The sequence below is a fragment of the Rhinichthys klamathensis genome, unplaced genomic scaffold (assembly GCF_029890125.1).
Source record: "Rhinichthys klamathensis goyatoka isolate OS25496 unplaced genomic scaffold, OSU_Roscu_1.1 h1tg000157l_1, whole genome shotgun sequence".
In the NCBI taxonomy this organism is placed as follows: domain Eukaryota; kingdom Metazoa; phylum Chordata; class Actinopteri; order Cypriniformes; family Leuciscidae; genus Rhinichthys; species Rhinichthys klamathensis.
This window is the reverse complement of record NW_026606692.1, coordinates 528,834-549,880: the sequence shown is the minus strand read 5'-3', so window position 1 is coordinate 549,880 and position 21,047 is coordinate 528,834. Positions and strand designations below refer to the sequence as shown.

The following is a 21,047-nucleotide window of genomic DNA, read 5'->3' as shown; positions in this document are numbered from 1 at the left end:
AGAGCTTATACGTATGCTTTTAATAAACATCAGAATAAGATGCACTTTATTCGTGCATGCTGAAGGCATTCTTGTAACCAAGAGTTTCATGTTTTGCTCCCCTCCGCCAACATAGAGAGAACCATTTAAATAAATATGCCACCCACAGGGATTTATCATACAGAATTACATAACCTTCCACTGGAGAAAAACAAAACAAAGAGAAAATAAAAGACAAGAAAATGAAGAAACTATAACCGTCCGTGTCATCTGTCTCTCACTTCTAAACTCTTTCGCATTTGGGTCGCGGGTGCAGGGATCGATTGCTTCAGCAAGCGGCCTGGTTTAAACCCTAGAAACAAATCTGTGATGTCATCACATCATAATCAGGGAAAGGCCAGTGCACCTGAAGGCTAGCAGCGTTTAAACTGAAGCTAAAGCCGGCGGTTTATCTCAGGTCGCTGTACGCTCGGGAAACCTGGCTCTTCATTTTCACTCTTGTTTTATTGTTATGGCTGGTGAGCTGATACTGTCCTCGCGTCACCTTCTGACCCAGACGCCACGGTGGAAAAAGAAAAAAGGTTCAGGGCAAAAGCAAAAGCGAAAATGGAGCAAACAGCAAAACGAATGAGGCCAAGCATGTGAGTGTCATGACAGCAAACGCAACAAAACAAAACCACACCAGCGTGAGATGTGGAAGCGCGAAAGCTTGCTGCCAAACACTGTGTCTACACTGCAAGCGAGTGACGCGACCAAACTAGATCCTCGGCGTTATAATCAATCATTATAGACCTAGATCGTTCCCATTATAAACGGCAAGCTCACGCAATTGTCTCATTTGTAGCATTGCATTGTGAATTTGTAACGTATACAGTTTTAGTGATTATAACAGGAGCGATCTAGTTTTCTTGCATTGCATTGCATTGTAGAAAAAAGAAGATGCGTTCATTATAAATCATTATAAATACACTGCATGCACACAAGTTTCACATCGCATTGCGTTGCTTGCAGTGTAGACAGCTTAAACAGGAGCACTAGTTTTATTGCTTGTTGCAGTGTAAATAAAACTAGATAAAAAGGTTCAAGACAGACTTTATGTTGGCTTTATGTCGCTAGCTTGCCAATCTCGTGTGGTTGATTATAATGGGAGTGATCTAGTTTTGTTGCAACACATTCCCCTTGCACGCAGTGTAAGCTAAACAAATTAAATCCCATTATAAACAACAAAACTAGTCTACAAGCATGCAATATCGAGTTTTATTGCATCACACCGCTTTCAATGTAGACAGTTTTGCTGATTGTAACAGGAGACATCTAGTTTTGTTTTGCTGACTTGCAATGTAGAAACCTCTCAGTTGCTCCCATAAACAACAAAAAGCCGTCTACACTGCAAATGTGCAATACTGGTTTTGATGCATCACTCAGTTGCAGTGCATGTGTTTTCATTGGTTGTAAAGGGATTAAGGCAGTTTTGCTGCATGGCTTGCTTGCAGTGTCGATTGCTCCCATCAGAAATCAACAAAACTGCCTAGGCTGCAGCAAAGCCATGCAACAAAATTGCATGCATGCAGAGATTGCGATGCAACAAACCTTGATAGCACCTGTTATAATCGAAGCCATATACATTAACGAAACTGAAAGTAATGCAACAGAATAAACTGCATACATGCATAAATTGTGCCATTTACATTGCAAGTGCAAAATGCAATAAAACTCAACATCGCTTGCTTATAATGGTGCACGAAGTTCGCTCGCTTGTAGTGTAGACACGTAGACAAGTGAGAGCAGCCTGGCATGTGACCAAAATACAGTTTCGCTTGGATAGTAGATGAACCTGTGCATTCACGTCAGTTTGGCATGAAGATGCTATCCATCTCCTTAATTTAATCTTGACTGATTTGAGAAGAGTAGGCCTCCCATTGGGCAGTGAAATGGGGAAGTGAGCCGCCCCCGTGACCTTGTGTAGTCAAGGGTGTGAGCAAAAAAGCTTTTAAGCCATCGCGCTTATTATATCAATATCCTATTCCTAATAATGATCGCATCAGTATAGTACAAGATGGATAAGAAGGGGGAGTGATTTTTATCACAAGGCTGTCTTCTCGAGCAGCTCTCTCTCTCTCTCTTTACTCACATTGTTTAGTAGGACTAAAATCCTCCAGGGACGAGATAAGGGAGTCGACACAGATTTGGCACGCAACCCGCCCAGATTCTGGAGATGGGTCATGGCTATATAATAATAAAGCAGTGCTCCACATTTAACGTGCTAACATAATCAGATATGCTAATCGCAACCTCCGCCGGCGCGTCTCTCTCAACATGTGTTGTCAATTGATTTTATCGTACACATAACCGAAAAGGTTTCACAATTCTAAGCACTGCCTTGGTTCCGATTCAATGCAGTAAATTAAATTAAATGCAGCTGGTGGTGTAATTTAAAAACCTCTAACATGACTCTTTAAACGTTGAATTGTATGCATGTTATTTGAACATGAGTTGTGCATGCTGTGATTGGCTCACCATGGCTGCAGCGGCGGCCTGCGCTGCGACGGCGGTCTGGTTAGCCTGATGTTGAGCTGCTTTAATCTTGGCCTGAAGGTGCGCCGGAGGGTGGAAATACTTGCACTTCTCGCGCGAGCAGCGGCTCTTGATGTAGTCCATGCACACGGTGACCGTGTTGTCGCTCGTGTCGATCATGGGGCTGTCGCTAGGATGGGCGAAGCGGCAGTCGGTCTCGCCGCGCGCGCAGTTTCCCCGCTGAAACTCGCGACACACCTGCCGGTCGCGGACGCAAAACAAACACGCAGACAAAACGAACAGGGAACACAACAGAAATATGCAAACAGACGTGAGTCATTGAAGTTTCAAACAAAGCTTTCATGTATGAGCACAGGTATGGCAAATAAACACACACACACACACACACACACACACACACATAGAGCTGAATATTAACAAAAGCAGCGACAGCCTCTCGGTGTGGGAGGGCCGCGGAGGAACGAAGCCTCTTATTATCACAGATATCAGTCAGTTGCTAAGTGATCGCATATTTAGTGACACACACACACACACTTCAACTGTTATTGTTTCAACCACACTGATCATTTTCTTGCAAGGCAGAGCTGAATTGAAATGCCTCACACTTCTTTCTATCCTCCTTCTCACACTTTTCTGCAATTAATTCAGCTCCATCTTTAACACACAGACAAAAGCCTTTGGTCTTCATAAACTTAAACATTAAAGTCTGAAAATCTCCCAGTGACCTCGACTCCCCTCAAACGTTCAGAATTTAGCCGACAGTGATGATGCTAATATTTGCATACTGAATTATGACTGGTCTGCTTTCCTGCATTAATCTGCATACTGACATATGATTGGTCTTTTCTTGAATTATTATTGATCCATTTTTTTTTTTTTACATGTAATTGCATACTGAATGATCGGCCTTTTCTCTCTTACGTCAATTTGCATTCTGATTTATGACGGGTCTTTTCTTTCTTTCATCATTTCTCTATATTGAATTATGGTCCTTTTTTTTTTTTTTTTTTTTTTTACACATATTTGCATATTAAATGGTTGCTAAACATCTTATATTGTATTATGATTGTGATTTATTTGCACACTGTATTGCGATTCCTCAAAATATCAGATAGATTCTCTCTTATGTCTGGCAATATACTGAATTGTGATCTGTCTTTTCTCTCTTACATCTATTTGCACATTTTATTTCACTTTGTTTCTACCCGTCAAACCCAAGGGTTCAAGGTATGACGACTAAGTTTTAAGAGTTTGTCCTTCCAACTACCAAACTGGATCCTTTTGGGGCCAAAAAGCATAGTATTTTAATGTGCATTTTAACAAAACAAACCTTTCTGCAAGCAGTATTTTAAATATTTAAATATTTAAATATTTAATTGTATTACACAGTGATCTCGACTTCACTCAAATGTTCAATATTCAGAATTTAGCCGACAGTGATGATGCTAATATTTACATACTGAATTATGCTTTCTTGCATTCATTTGCATACTGACATATGATTGGTCTTATTTATTATTTTTACATTTAATTGCATACTGAATTATCTCCTACGTTCATTGCTATGTAAATTATTTACATAGTAAAATTAAGTTAAAAGCATGAACTAGACTTACTTTTTTTATTCTTTAGGTTTTATAATACCTTTTGTCTAGATTTCAATAATTGCACTGAGACTCTAACTCTGGCTCAGAGATGATGCGACTCGACTCAAGCTGAATGAAATGACGGCCTCATAAAGTCTCTGTGTGCCGCTTTACCTCGAGCTTGTCGGTGCGCAGTAGTTTCTGTGTGGAGGACGAGCTCGGCACGTTGACCGGTGGGCTGCCCGGGACGATCACTGGGGTGCTGGAGAGCATCTCTGTGGGGACCAGACCCATGCCGTGGCTCATGGGAGTCAGATACGGCGCGTAACTCAGTCCAGGGCTCGAGCCCAGACCTTGGCTGACAGGAAATGTAGGCTGTGAAGACAACAATTATTATGATAGAATTATGATATTGTTATTTTTTTTTTATTATTAGATATAATTTAACTGTACATATTACTATTTTGAAATTCTGTATTTTTCTATTTAGTTTTTAATGTCTGCTAAATTTAAAAATATTTTTTAATTATATCGTTTTACAGAATTTTTTTTATTTAAGTTTTTATTACAGTAATTATAACATTTCCTTACAATTGGATGGTACCTGGAATCTTAGTCAAGGCATTCAACAATTGGGTATATTGGCTAAAAATAAATAAAATAAAATAAAAAAAAAACAGCAAAACATATTTTGTGAAACAGATATTACATCCAAAATTATAAGAGAAATAAAAAAGGGACATAAAAGTCATCAATTGTAGTAACAATAAAGTATGTTGCAAGGCAATGTCAGCCAACCCAATATTACAGCTTTTTTGTAAATTCAGATATAGTTATATATTTATTACTCTGCCTGTAGTTTGGATACCAGATCCGATCCGTTTTCAATTTTTGTTTTATTAACTATATACAAAAGAAAACATTTGAGGATGATGCATTTTAATCCAGAAGTACTCTCATTCCCAATTTGGGTATTTATTTTTATTCCAATCATTACTTCTTTCATTCCATATCCTTCGTATCTCTTATTCAATAATTCTTAAGATTTCCCTTCTTTTCTTAAAATTTTTAAAAATGTCTACACTAGGTCTGGTCTAAGTGGGAGAATGTAGTCTTTCCATTTTCTCCATAGCTTGATAAATTTCTCGGACTGTAGCCGAAGATTCATTGTTAACCTCTCCATTGTGTAAATTTGTAAAGTCTGTTTTTAATGTCAGTTAGATTAAAAATCTTAAAAGGTATTAAAAAAGAAACAAAATGTCAAATTTAATGCGTGTTAAAATACTGCTGTTTAATATTTCTCATGAGTGCTGTTTGCAAAGTCAAGCATCACTATTATTATTGCTCTTTTTCTTTTCATTATAATGCCACTCTGACGACAGTGGTAAAAAGCATTTGACTAAGCAAAACTTTAACCCTTCCAAGTTCCAAAAGGTAACAAAATATGCATTATTTTATACTTTTGTAATAGTTATTAAAATATCAGGAGAGTTTTATACTATTGCGGCAGTTCCATCTGTGTTAGATATAGATCTGGGCTGCTAAAGACCCGAATATGTAATAATGATTGGCAAAACATGCATGCATTTTTTAAAAGCTTAAAATACTATACTTTCTAATTATGAAAACTACAATTATTATGATAGAATTACAACTTCCCCTTCTGGAAGCAGGGTTTCTGCAGGTATCTTCAAATTAAATGTAATGCTTTTCAATGCCATTTAAAAAAAAATTAATGTCATACATGACCCATGACTAACCACGGATATTTTATATATATATAGGGCTGGGCGATATGGCCAAAAAATCATATCTCAGTATGTTTTGGTTAAATGGCGTTATACGATATATATCTCGGCACTTTCTACGTTTATCTATTTGGATAAAGAAAATCTGTATTTTATTTATTTGTTAAAAAATTATTTCACATTCTGCCCAATGATATCCTACAAACAATGTTGATATTGAAGGATATGGAACCAAATATAGTGAATGTAATGTAGGCTATGCAATATATTATGTGCAAAAAATTGACTAAAGGCATGAACTAAAAATGAAAATAAAAATAAAAACAAAAGCACAAACTAATTATATTAGCCTGCATATGATTACCCCATTATAATGGTCACTTTCATAAAAATATACTTGTAGGTTTAAAATTCCACATAAGGCACAGTTATTGTCTCCAACAACAAATATTTTAGCAATACGTTTATTTTAGTCAGAATTATTGCGTCTGTTTGGTGCGCATGCGCGCGGCGGCGCTCGTTCACGGAAGCTTGAATTTTAGCTGAGATTCACTTGCAGAAGCTCGTCCTCGTCTGACAGTGAAATGGACATATTTGTTTGACTTTCTAACATTTGCAGATGGAGAATATGCCTGTGAATTGGAAGTTAAGCACTGAGGAAAGCACCACATCTCAAACGCATTAAACAGCGCAAGTATTTATCAGTAACTGTCAGAGCATCTGACAGGGCTAGTTGCTTTAAACTGGTTAACTACATCTTCCCAGTTATTTTGAAGCCCTTAATATAAGCTTGTGTCATGTTTAGGACAAATTGTACTGTGTACTTTCACTGCAGGAGCTCACACTGCGTCCTCGGCTATTTTTCAGATGTGCTCGTATCAAACTACTGTATCGATATAAACGGTATTGATATCAAAAAATATATCGATATATCGTACAAACTCGATATACAGCCCAGCCCTATATATATATATATATGTACATGTCCCAAATTCTGAATTGCAACCATTCAGTTTGACAATGATGCAATGATGAAACTATACCAAAATTGCAATTACCAAACTGCAGTGTTTCCCCTACCATTGTTTTGGGGGGGCGCCCCCCCAAAACGACCCCCCGCCCCCCCTAAAATGCTGACGAAATCCAAGGAATTTAGTGTATAACACGGAATTTGTAAATTTGAGGAATAAATAGAAAGCAGTTCAGTACACTTGAAATCAAATCGCGATGTAGACTAGTGTGTGTGAATATTAAAACACAAAGACTATTTAAATACGAATCCTGCATGTTCTGTGTGAATGAATGGTGCCGCCGACGCGCAGTTTCATTTACCACACGCACACACACACTGAAGCACGTGTGACGCTTGCGCTGTTTTTTGGCCTATATGAAGACACAAATGCATGAACTTCCTCTCCAGGCTCTAGATCCACTCTGAAAGTCACTTCATAATCATTTCACCGCTTCATTTGAGAAAAACTATCATCATGACATAAACACACAAACTCAAAAGGTCTTCACGGCAACCCGTCAAAATAAAAGTTCGGTTTAACTTGACAGAAATTATATATTACTGTTGTACAGTAGAATTTATATATGTCCCAATGTAATAATACACTATCCAAATAAATTATCATCAAAACTGAAATTAAGGAATAATCCATGTTTTAATTTTAACAGTAGTAGGCTAAAGCTCATTGTGCAGCAAGTTCTTTGACAAAAAGTTTATTTAATTTCATATGATTAAAATTTATGATAAAATTTGTGTTTTATGTCTTCATTTTATTACCAGAAAAAACACAACACAGAATTAGTGTGAATTTTTTTTTTCATATAAAAAAAAAAAAAAAAGTTGTATAAGTTTAATGATTCATAATACATGATTTCAATGAATAAAATTAAAAAAATTACAACATGTATCCGTAACACGCCCGCTCCGCAACACTAGCAGTCCCCCCCCCCCCAGTCCCCCTGAAACAAAATCGTAGGGGAAACACTGAACTGGTTCCGCGTGTTTATCACACTAACGTATTGATGCATATTTTGTGACAGCAAATTAAAATGATTAATTATGAAGGCTATATTGAAACTAATTGATAATATAAAATATTCTTTAAACTATCTACATTTTTACTGCCTGTAGGATTAAAATGTAATGCTTTTTAATGGCATTTAAGGCCTTAATTTTCGCAAAATGCCCCTCGGAAACCCTGTGGAAGGCTCAACAAAAGCAAAGCGTCAGGTGTCCTACCACTGGTTGCATGGTGGTGCCGGGGATCATGAACTGCATCTGCTGGGCCAGCATCGCTGCTGCCGTCTTCTGCTGGATGAGGTTGTTGCGTCCGTTGATTTCCAGCTGCGTCTTCAGATGCGCTGGTGGGTGAAGGTACTTACAGTTCTCTCTCGTACACCGACCCTACGACAGGAGAGATCACAAATCACACAACTCGTGAGAATCAGAAACATTTGCTGAAGTCTCCTGCGAAAAAGACCCCAGTGTACCCTAACAAATGCCAGCCCAAAAATCTGAGATCTCAATATGAATACAATCATTTCTAGGGGTGTCACGATTCGATACATATGACGAAACTGAACTCACGATGATAAGATATTATTGCGATACTCAAGACATGGTAAAAGGTTAACAAAAAAAAAGAAATGTTGATTAAAATGCTAAATTTGTTATTACATTGTGGGTGTTATTACATTGTGGGTGTTATTACATTGTGTTATTACATTGTGACCCACGATATCCAGAATAACAATATTTCTGAAGCTGACAAGAATTATTTAAGACGAATATGCTTGCACTCTTTCACTGACTAGATATATTTAAAATAATGTAGGACACTTTTTACTGGTAACAGACATTTGGCATTTGTCCGGATCCATTAATATTCCCCCATTGCATTATTATACATTATATTCAACATCATATATAGTAGTTTAATGTAAACTTAACGCACAGTAATTTTCATTTTAGGTGAACTATCCACGATATATATATTGTTGCATTTTTGTAGTGTGATATATTGTGACACGATATATTGTTACACCCCAAATCAAACTCTCAAAAAAAAAAAAATTGCTGCTATTCACATTCATATCATAGCTTTACACTCTTATTATTTGACTATTGACTCATTATATATACAGTAAACAGACATCAATAAGTTTACCTCTGCAGAAAAATCAACAACAACATCTATTTGCATATTATTTGAATTTACTTTCTACTCATTTATCCCAAGGGGTGAAGGTTTGTTTTCATTTATTTTCAGGAGTGGAAGATGCCGCTACTACAAAAGCATAGCATGTTATAATGAGTATATTAACACAAAATAAAACAGTTTGCAAGCAATATTTCAATGGTGAATGTTTCGTTATATTAATAGTAAATCAGTTTAGTTGAAAGCATGAACTACACTTTAGTGGAGGGCGATATGACCAAATTTCACAATAATATGAGAAATAACATCAATAAAGTTTGCCTCTGCAAAAAAATAAAATAAAATAAATAGAAAGAAAAGAGCTTAAACCAGTGTAGAAATGACTCTACATGAAATACAAGCAGCATCAATGCAGAGGAGATGTCGGCTCCACACTGCAATATTAATTAAGTAGGCCAAAGTTAGAAGAATATTCTCACAAGGTCAAGCGTGTGTTTGCATTAAAACTCCACTGCAGGATATCCAGTGACACGGGAGGCCGAACCGATACGAGATGGAGGAGGGGTTATAGAAGCGCAGCGGAAGCACATACTGCAGACACACACACACACACACACACACACTCCTGTTCTGCAGATGCTCATCGCCCTGCATGAGTCCTACAGCATCAGCTGCGAGATCTCCACGCTAACCTTGAGCACACACACATCACACGCTCATGATACTTACAAAACTAGGAAGATGAAGGAAACTAAAATATAGATATGATTGAGTAAAATAATCATTAGTACACTAGTACAAAGAAATGTGTATTTTTTATTATACATATGGTTAATAATTATATATAATGTAATTTCGCATATTTCTAAATTCTGTATTTTTTATTTCTGTTTTTAATGTCTGAGTTTAATTTAAAAATGAAAAATACTTTTATATTTCAAAATGTTTTTTTTTCTGTTTTTAATATTTCTGATATTGTTTTTTTGTTTAGAAATATATAATTTAACTGTACATTTTAGTATTTCTAAATTCTGCATTTTTTTATTCTGTTTTTATGTTTTTTTTTTAAACAAATGATAAGCAAAAAAATAAAACTAGTACAATGTGGAAAAGGCTGATGCAGATATGCGTGTATGTACACAAGCTTATCCATTTTGCAATATCTTTAACTTTTCTTCCAACTACACACTAAAAACACAAGCATTATGCTAGCTGTCAGATCATACACTGTGAAACTATCCTGACACTAGCTTATTGCTAACCAGATGCAATGCTTCATATATGCAAAAAAAACAATTGAAACCTGATTGAAATGAAGAACAAAGCAGGACAGACGTCTGTGTATAAACCACATTAATTGAGAATTTTACTATGATCAAATTGCATAATATTTATTCAATCATAATACTTATGCTTCCTTATCAAGGGTATGAAACCGTTTAAAGTAGAGATGTGACCTATATAAGCTATTGTGTGCTCTTCATTGTTGCAGGGAGGTCACAAATCCCTTTAAAACAGCTTGGGAAGCGTTCGCGGGAATGTGTTAGCTCAGCTTATCCGAGGTCTTGCTTGCTTGTGTTGGTTTATGACAACAAGGATAAAAGCGCAAGATGTCCAGGTATCCTTCCTTACTCGGATTACAATGGAGATAGTGTGCTATAAATAACGCGAAACTAGATCTAAAAGGAGCATGGCTGTCATTTCCATAATCTCCAAACAGTTAAACAACGCTGAATCAGCTCACCGCAGCGCCAGGAACCGAAATATCTGACTTTTGTTAACGCGAGACCTTGTGTGATTGATCACACCCAAAATACGTTGCATTTGCGATCATTTAAAAGCTTTGAGTTATTGACACAGCTTTGTGTTTTCGTTCACCGAACCTATTAATGTGCACTTACAGAGCGCAGTTTCAGTAAACTACACACTATCATAATCAGAAATGTTTCTTGAGCAGCAAATGAGCATATTAGAATGATTTCTGAAGGATCATGTGACACTGAAGACTGGAGTAATAAAGCTTTGCATCATTAGATTTTACAATGTATTCAAATACTAACAGTTATTTTAAATAGTAATGATATTTCACATTATTATGGTTTTCTTTGGAAGGTATATGTGATCAAATAAATGCAGCGTTGATGAGCATAAAAGACTTCTTTCAAAAACATTAAAAAATCTTAACTCTTTCCCTGCGGTTGACGGAAATTTCCATCATTTGTGAGACAACTGGTGCGTCCCAATTCGCATACTATCCATCCTAAATAGTATTCGAAAATAGAATTAGAACGTCCCAAACATAGACTGTAAAAAAAGATGGACGACGCCCCTTCGCTCTCTTCCATTGGTCAGAAGTGAAGCCGCCAGTGTCCCGATACGGCGCTGACATCTTGGACCTTGAGTCTGCGCAGAAGCGATCTCGGGACCAGACCCGCGCAGTAGTGAGCCAGAAGTAAAGCCGCGAAATCAAGGCCCCGCCCTCACTCTCGCAGAATCAATCGCAAGAAGACGCTCCTGCACTTTTTTAAAATTAATTATAGAAATTTAGATATTAAATTTAAAGCTCCAATCTCCTCAGTCCTCCGAAGATCCCGAAAAAAAGTCTGTTGGTGCTTCAGTGACTACTTCGCTCAGAGAACCTGTCAATCACAGCTGACGTCACACCACCGCGTCAAATAACTAACTAAAAACAAACTTATTTTAAAAACAAACACTTGAAATTACATCAGCGTGATAAAAACTACAGTAAATGACAGAAACCATATTTGGAAAAACGATATTTGAAGTGTAATTTAATTGTTTAGTTGGTCTCACGTGCCGTTGAATAACATGGGGAGGCGGGGTTTATGAGCTATACTGGGACCGGCCACCGGGAGGCGATCGAGACGCTTTGGCTTCACTAACGGCTGATATTGCCCACAACCCATCGCGCGCTGGACGAGGATTCAATTAGAACTACAAACACGAGTGAAAAGTGTTTAAAAGAAAAACTACAGACATGGAGGACGCGCGAGTCCGGCGGTTATGTAGAGAGGTTTAGATAAAGGGGTTTGGGTGAATAATTATCAGTATCTAACCTGACGAAAATGTCAGTCCTTCCAGAAAAACGCGGAGTTTTTTTGTGATTGTTGCGGGCAAAAATCCTTGATTACGCGGCCCGTTTTCTTTAAAAATGCGATGGAATATGCGGGATATTTATGCAATTTTTTGCGATGAAATTGCGGGAACTTGCAAAAATTGCGGGAACTTGCAAAAACTGAGATTTGATGAAAAAGAGAAAAAAAAGTGATTCCCCCAACACCCTGTTCTCACTAGGCTACTACCTTAATGTAAAGAGTCCTTTCTTATTACTTCCTATGATAAGCAAGCATACTACATCACAGAAAGTGCTGGAAATATTTAATTTCTCATCTTGTTTTATTTCAGACTGTAACGAGTGGAAATAAGGTGTGGCCCCTTTAAGAGCTGCGCGCTCCCAACTGTCTGCAGTATTATATTTGTATGTGCCATGCGCCTCGAACACCCCATGTGTGCGGGTAATTTCTGTTTGATGCTACTTTTATCTTATTTTGTTTATTAAGTAACGATGTGGACGGTAGAACGTGTGACAGACAGTTACGAGTTCGATTTGGGAATAAAGTGCGAGTTGTGAGATGCCAATCGCCTCCGTGAGTCTGTCTGGCCTCTGCAATAACTTCAGCTGTGAGCTATCCCTATTTTTCTTCCCGACACAACGCGTTACAAGACCTTAATAAACACATTAAACTTACAAAACATTGAGTCAAACCAGTTCTGTAGCTTTACTAGAGGAATATGCTACAGCTTCAGTAAAAATGAATAAATGAAATATTTAAAAATAAAGTGTGCTCCTGTTTTACAGCTTTTCAATGATGTTCACGTCGCGTAATTACGTCACTTCATAACGTCCCCATGGCAACAGGGGGAAGTGGCTGCTCTTGTGTGAAGCAAACGCAACATTTTCCAACTTTCTGCTAAGATATATGTGACTTTTTTGCGACGAAAATGCGGGGATTATGAAATCATGCAAGCCCCGCATATTTTGCGCGGAAATCAGCAATTTATGCGGCGAAATTGCGGAGTATTTGAAAAAATGCGACCCCCGCAAAAATATGCGGACTTTGGCTGATTTTGCATTGAATTCAGCGATCGCATAATCGCGTTTTTCTGGAGGGACTGAAATGTATTTACCGTAAAACTTAAAATAGTAGCCCGGGCTTTTATTTTCCCAAATCGTCGAACTGCACCGGCTTGTATTTGAGACAGGCGTCTATATGAGACAGGCCTTTATAATTCAGTGTTGAGATGTTGTTCATTGAGTGTAGGCTGTCTCTAATCTCTAAAAATCTCCAAATGCTCCACGTGAAACTGCGGTCTTCCGACCTTTTACTATCGCGTCAATTGATTTTGATTAATATGCGCGAGGGAGAGAGAGCAAGACAGCGCTCGTGTTGTTTGAAGACGTGAGAGTGCGCGCGCGCGGCCGGGGCGCTCTCTCTCTCTCTGCTCGTTACGCGCCCTGTCAAGCGCAGCAGTCATTCTATTCTACATCACTCATCGATCAAAAAAGGCTTTGGAGGGACAAAAATTTGCTTTGACGGTTTTAGAGGATTAAATGCAACCCGAAACTAAAAAACAGACCCGGCCTCTATTTGAGACCGGCCTTTATTTACCCAAACCTGCAGCCACACCAGGCGTGTAAAAGAAACAGGCGTCTATTTGGGACTCGGCTATTATTTGAAGTTTTACGGTATTCAATGTTGTCTACACTATATTGCATCTGCAGGAGCATTGAGAACTTTTGTAAAGATACGTTTAGCCATTAACATTAATTCAAATTCCAAACACATGAGGAGAGTCTCCGCATGAAAGACCCACGACTGGCAGGTGAACGTGCGACAACAATTCTCTCCGAAACGGTAGGAAATTAAATTAGATTGAATGGAGGATTTTAACTGTGACGAGATGATTGACAGGGCAGTTTACGGTGACAGGATGCACGCGACAGATCTGTCCGTTAAAGATGAGGAAGTAGTATGTCCCAAAGCTTGCCTACTCTTTTGCTACACACTCAAAAGTATGTACATTTTCTTCACAAAAAGAGTACATACTTTTAGGTAGGGATGTGCACGAATATTCGAATTTTCGAATATTCGATCTGTAATTATTATTCGAAAAATAAAATACTATTCGAATTTTATCGAATTTATGAAGCCGTAGCCTAAATGCTTTGCTGGCCCTAAATGCAGTGAATCCCTGATAAATCCCAAGCACTAACTCGCAGTTATAACTAAATCCTCTGGGTGGCGCTGTGGTGCATGTTTAACAAGTTGTTTGTATTTGATCACATAATGTCGTCGTCGTCTGCCTCGCGAAGTTTGGAATTAGACTACTAGTTGAAAATTATGTTACTAAATGATCTTACAGAAGGGAATGACTTTTGATCAAATGAATTAATTAATCTGAGTTATAATATCATCAACACAATGAGAAATCACATGAAATCCAAACAGCAGGCGACTGAGGAAAGACAGCTGTCCATCACTACGACTGCAGGTAAGCGTACTGTAGCTGTAGCGCGCGTGATCCGAGAGATGATAACTTATCTAATAGCAAAATGATTTTTTTAGACATATACTTCCCTTAAGTTTCATTGAGAGAGACACGTTTAAGAACAGAAAACGCAAAGTGCTGTTAGAAACTTATAACACCGTGACCGTTTGTGTCTCTGAATCGTCTGTCAGTGCAGCGCGTTTTCTCACTCGAGCATAGCACTAAATTGCTGGCGGCGTCCCTGCATGTGGACATTACTGTTTTTCTCAACATAAACGTGAAACAATATACACGATAATCATGCTGACTCGAGTGTGTGTGTACGTTCTGTTCGATATCTGGCGCAGTCTGCTACTCTGCTTTATTAGGCGTTTTTTTCCGCTCGCGCTGCTTGAGCTTAAATCCTTTTGTTATTTATATTTTGTTTACACATAGGCCAACTGTTTAATGTTTTCAACTAAAAGAAAACTTTAACATATATCGTAAGCTTGTTGTGCATTGCCTAATCGTAAGCTGGTTAAGAAATGGTGACAAAAACTTTTTGAAAAATGTACTTAAAAAATAACGTCTTTTTCGTTAAATGTCATTTAAATAGGCTAAACGAATATTCGAATATTCGATTTCTATGAGCCCGAATATTCGAATGCATTATTTTTGAAAAAAGCCCATCCCTACTTTTAGGACGTAGTATAAGTAGGCGAATTGGGACGCAGCAAACGCTTCCCCACATGGCCTTTTCCGGCAATCCGTGTTTTCACTATTATACGGTTTTACACATCTTCTGAAAGAGTACTGAATCTCCAGATCAAAACACATGCGAAGAAGAAGCAGAAACAAGCGACGGCATATGTAAGCATATGCATATGTAAAATAACCCGATCAGCAACATTAAACAGCATATATATCAAAACTTCCTAATGTTACAGAATAAAATGTCGACCCAGGACGAGCTTTAGTGTGAAGCATTAGGGGTGTTGATGGACTCGATCTCCTCCATCTGTGTTTCCATCATCGTTCTGAATCTGATCTGGATGTAGTCTTTGATAAAAACGTGATTTTCTCAGATTTTTTGCTCTTTTTTATGAAACTTACCCACATTCAAGTGTTGATAAAAAAAAGAATGCATGAAGCTACAATAAAACAGGTTTTACGTTTAAAAGCAGAGGGTGTGTTTTTTCTTTTTAAAATTGAATGTTCAGATACTTTTGTGAAAATGACTAAAAACTTAAAAAAAAAAAAAAAAACGCTGGCGGGGGAAAAGTTCACTATTCTAAACTTTGGACCACTAGTGTAAATGATGCAAATATCCTTCGTTAGAAACACATAATCAATTATAGGCCAAGTTGGAGACAGGTCTAGACACTTAACACCCTCAAATTCCCAAATATGCAGCGCTGTAATCCATAGGATCAGGGTGCCGATGGCTATCAATATCCCTGCTGGAATAACAGTGTTGCTCAGCCGTTAGGCCAAAAGCTGAAAGGTGTCAAAGCCAATCAGTCCGGGCCAAAAGACGGACTCTCTGAAGTGACGGATGGTGAGGAGAAGTGAAAGACACCTGATAGAAGACTTCCACCATCGGGATTTTCGATGCTGTGCAAAGGACCGTACTGGAATATGTATGAGAGGTTTGATTTGCTGTGTGATTGAGAGGAGACTGCTGATTCAATAATGAAGGAGGGATGGTCTATTTTTACCGTGAAACTCGGCAGGAATGGTGCTGATGGAGGACGAGAAGAAGCTCTGTATCAAATGACCGATCCTCGACGTGCTACACAATACTGCATCACTGCAATTAATGGAGGCACCGGATTTAGAAATCCGAGATGAGATAAACTAAGACATTAAAGGAGATAAAAAGCAGAAGACACTTTAAAGAAGAGGTACAAGGTTCATGACGGCTTGTCATTGCAAGCCGTTCAAAGCATGTTAATGAGCATCACATGGCGTAATTTACTGCACAATTAAGCTTTGTTCACACTGACAGCGACTGAACCGATTCAGTTTGGCAAAATGACGTAGCGTTGATTGACAGTATCACTGAAAATGCCTGATTCACTTCACTTTGCAGCTGCAAACTGTTGTCAGTGTGAATGCTCATTAACATCTATTTGCATATTGTCCTGGCCATTTATGACAATGTAACGCAACACACAATCAATCTAGTTTCATTTAATGCATTCTATGTCTTGAAAGGAAAAGAAAAAGAGTGGTTTACATACACAGCATCACAAATGAATCTGCATTTGCACCGAATTGAGTTTTGGATGTTATCACAATCTTGGCAATTACACAATAAAGGTGTGTACACACGGACAGCAATTAAACTGCTTCAGTTTGGAAAGTTACTGTACTGTTGGTTTCTACTTAACTGGATTGTGTGCCAGTCATCATGTTACCTTCATATATATATGAATTTGAAGTTGAACTGAGTTGAGTTCTGGAATTAGTCCGTGAAGTGAATCTTACTGTTGTGTACTAAGCAATTACATTACATCATCTATTTTCACTAGTTTAACTGTATTTTGAAGATCAAACACGTTTTTATTTGACTCAATTTGTCACTTAGTGCAGCATTTTTAATTTGGTGAAGACAGAAAATTTACTTTTTCCGCCACACATGGTTAGTGCATGTATTTTCAAAGACCTCTTTATTACTGTAAGGCTGCTTTTAAACAATCTGTACTGTATAAAGCTCTATATAAATAAATAAATGTGACTTGAAAAGCTGCAATACAAACCAGATTTTGCCGCTCAGGTGTGTGCGTTACTTCAGTGAAAAATACTATATCTGGAGTAACTTTGACCTCAAAGGCGATACAAAGGCGAAAATGAGTTTGTCTCAAGAGAAGTGACCCGTCAGACCCTACGTGTCAGAAAAAACGAGTTAGACAACCATTAATGCGGCATGAACAAAACACTACTCACGATCTACTGAGCTCAAGGGACTACTAGACTGTGACACATATATAGATTTACTAGAACTTGAAATTGTGATACAATCTCTATGACTGTCATGAAAATCAATCAAATGTTGATGTGAAAGGCAGTGTAGTGTTCTCAGTGACATTGCCGTCGTGTGGTCTGGCCAGCACCGAACGAAAGTACAGTGGGTCACGCCGGGCCCGTCACTCTCCCGCACGGCACTTAAAATAATAGGCTTGATTACTATACGGCACAGGGAGAGAGCGAGATCAGAGAGGCTTAACGGGATGAGCTCCTGGGAGTGCTGACAAAGACAGTCTTCTGACATGAGCGTCCTTGTCATCATGTTGGGACTTTCGTTGGACTGTCTCTCATACTCATACCGGTGTGAGACAGAACTGAATTCAGAAGGCCTTTTCAATTCAAATTCAATTCCTGAATTTGATTTAAGGTAGTGAAAGGGATGCAGAATTATAATATGGAAAGATAGATAGATAGATAGATAGATAGATAGATAGATAGATAGATAGATAGATAGATAGATAGATAGATAGATAGATAGATAGATAGATAGATAGATAGATAGATAGATAGATAGATAGATAGATAGATAGATAGATAGATAGATAGATAGATGGATGGATGGATGGATGGATGGATGGACGGATGGATGGAACGATAGATGGATGGATGGATGGATGGATGGATGGATGGATGGATGGATGGATGGATGGATGGATGGATGATGGGACGATAGATAGATGTATGATAGAGCGATGGATAGAAATATAAATACAATAGAACAATAGATGATAGATAGATAGATAGATAGATAGATAGAAGGAATGAACGAAGGAACAAAAATTGATAGATAGATAGATAGATAGATAGATATAGATAGATAGAAGGAATGAACGAAGGAACAAAAAATGATAGATAGATAGATAGATAGATAGATAGATGGAACGATAGATGGAACGATAGATGGAACGATAGATAGATAGATAGATAGATAGATAGATAGATAGATAGATAGATAGATAGATAGATAGATAGATAGATAGATAGATAGATAGATAGATAGATAGAACGATAGATGGAACGATAGATGGAACGATAGATAGATCGATAGATAGAAGGAATTAACGAAGGAACAAAAAATTATTGATCGATAGATAGATAGATGATAGATAGATAGATAGATGATAGATAGATAGATAGATAGATAGATAGATAGATAGATTGATAAACAGGAAATCACGGTGAGGAAAGGAGCATCAGGATACTGAATGCTTCAGATTTGAACCCGTGTCGCCCACATAAGCACCAAACACGTGCAACGTCACACCACAGCTGTTTAAGTGCATTAGGGAAAGTCTTTCAATCAGTTGTGAGCACCAGGAGGGTATCAGGTAACCAGAAAGCTTTTAGACAAATTAACTCCACTTACTGTGAATGACTTCTTTGAACCCCTAAAAGCTCTCGCCCCTTTCAAAGCACAGAAACGGCCGCACCTGAAACATCTGAAACGCAGCACCGACCCCATAAACTGACAGTAAATGTTCTATACAGTCTCCTCAACTCAATCCCAGTGAGGACTGGGAACACTGTTATCCATTTCACGGAGAGATTAGGATTAAAACCACTTAACCCATTTAATATCCGTGCCCCAGACTCAAGCCAAGTAATTCCCATCTCTCGCCCATTTAAACGTAACGCATTATCAAGGAAATGAGCGTTTAGGGTGAACATGCTAATTAGGGTATAACTGAGGTCAAGTGGAAGTTGGCTGGTGGAATGAGTGTTTTCAGACTCTAATAATAGATTTACACTGAGATTGTCCCTGCAGAATAAAATCCCAGAATCTCCTAGTTTTTACTGTCATCTGTCCAAACGCTAAACGACGGAGAATGTTAAACGCCCTCTACTATTTGAGCGATCGAGCTTGAACTGCCGACCCGCTTCTCTCCTCGACTCCGGTTTCCTTGATTTTCCGGGCTTGCAGTCAAAAGTAATCCGACTGTGCTGGTGGGTGGGACAAACACAGGGGCCATTTTCCGAGGAGAAGGAGAATTGAGCCTCAGTTGTGGCCTCCAACACCCAAACACCCATTTGCATTTGAGTCTCAATGGGCCTTTCTTCCAGCGGCGAGCCGCATTACTTCTGATGAGGGCGGCCCTCCGAACACTGGAGACGTCTTGATGCCTCGGCACGTATTTACTGATAAAAACAAGTTTCTCTCATTGTATACACACACACAAACAGTTGAATGTCATCATGTATATCAGCTGACTGTTGAGTGCAAGCCACTTAAACTCTTATCTAAAGACTCGCTAATAATTACTGGAGTTTAATTCAACATGATACAACATTTGCAAACCATTTTTCTTCTTTACCGTTATCATGTGTTGCAAAGTAAAAACTGAATATTAAATGAATGTATTTCCAAACCAAGACATGGAGGTTGAAGTTCATCCAGTTCATCTCTACGTAACCAAATCGCAATACTTCTTTTTGCAATTCTTGCTATAATCTTTAATAAATTAACATTATCCAGTATCATATTAATTTAGGGATTCCCACACTTAGTTTTATTGTCAGCTGAACCCTGAGATTTTAAGTTAATATTTCAATAATCAGGTAAATAAATAAAATATTTTTTTCATATATTTTTATTATTATTTTTTAATTATTTATTTTAATATATTTATTTATAATATAACAGCATATCAGCAAAGGCTACTCCATTTTCATAACTCAAGAAACTATAAATAATAATAATAATAACATTTCAATGAATAATTAAAAAATATTTTAATTTATTTGTGCATTTTTATAAATTAATGAATTTTTAGCTTTTCACCAACTCACGAACCCCTTGGAGTTTAGAAGTGGAGCAAGTTATTATTGATGACTGATGAAGAAAAGCGTTCTTTAGAACAACATACACTAACGAAGCTTTCAGTAAAACTGGGACCAAATATTAATACAGTAAACACGGTTGATTTCATGTTGTCTTTATGTCTTGCTCAAGACCACAATGCCTGATGGTTTGCACCTTCAGGAACTCGAATCAGGAACTATCCCTGTGCTTTCGCCACTAACCTTAACCACAAAACAAGAGTATACTCATGAGAGTGAACCATCACAAGGAACAGAGATATGGTCATGCCCCAGTTGTCTGTCAGTTAGCGTCGCTGAAGGGCAAGTCTCATGGAGCCGGGCTGATCTCTCATGCCTTCATGCTCACAGACTGAACGTGACACTGAAAAAGTACCTTCAAAACCTGCTCGGAAACGGGTGTATGATGAAGCTGTGAACCCAAGGTGTTCTGGGTGGCTGGTCGCCCACAGCCATCAACGACCACCAATGAGTTTTCTCTAGCGGTCAAAGGAAACATAACTTGCCTGCAACCAGAACCAACAAGGTTAACGTTGCAAAGGTGGATGAGAAAGTAGGAATCGCCTCTTGACTGAGTAAACCCTCTCGGTTCCTCTTCCGGAGTTCTGATCCATTTCACGCACATCATCATA

General features: G+C 38.0%; 1 protein-coding gene across 21 annotated transcripts in view; it reads right to left on the bottom strand.

Moving 5' to 3' along the window:
- mbnl2 (muscleblind-like splicing regulator 2) overlaps positions 1-21,047 on the bottom strand; it is a 91,763-nt gene that overhangs the window by 13,726 nt on the left and 56,990 nt on the right. For all 21 annotated transcript variants that reach the window (XM_056258656.1, XM_056258651.1, XM_056258636.1 and 18 more), the window contains exons 3-5: positions 8,100-8,264; positions 4,275-4,475; positions 2,497-2,751 (exon numbers count right to left, since the gene is read on the bottom strand). In XM_056258656.1, coding sequence (XP_056114631.1) covers positions 2,497-2,751; positions 4,275-4,475; positions 8,100-8,264 — 621 coding nt within the window. The remainder of the gene's footprint in view (positions 1-2,496; positions 2,752-4,274; positions 4,476-8,099; positions 8,265-21,047) is intronic.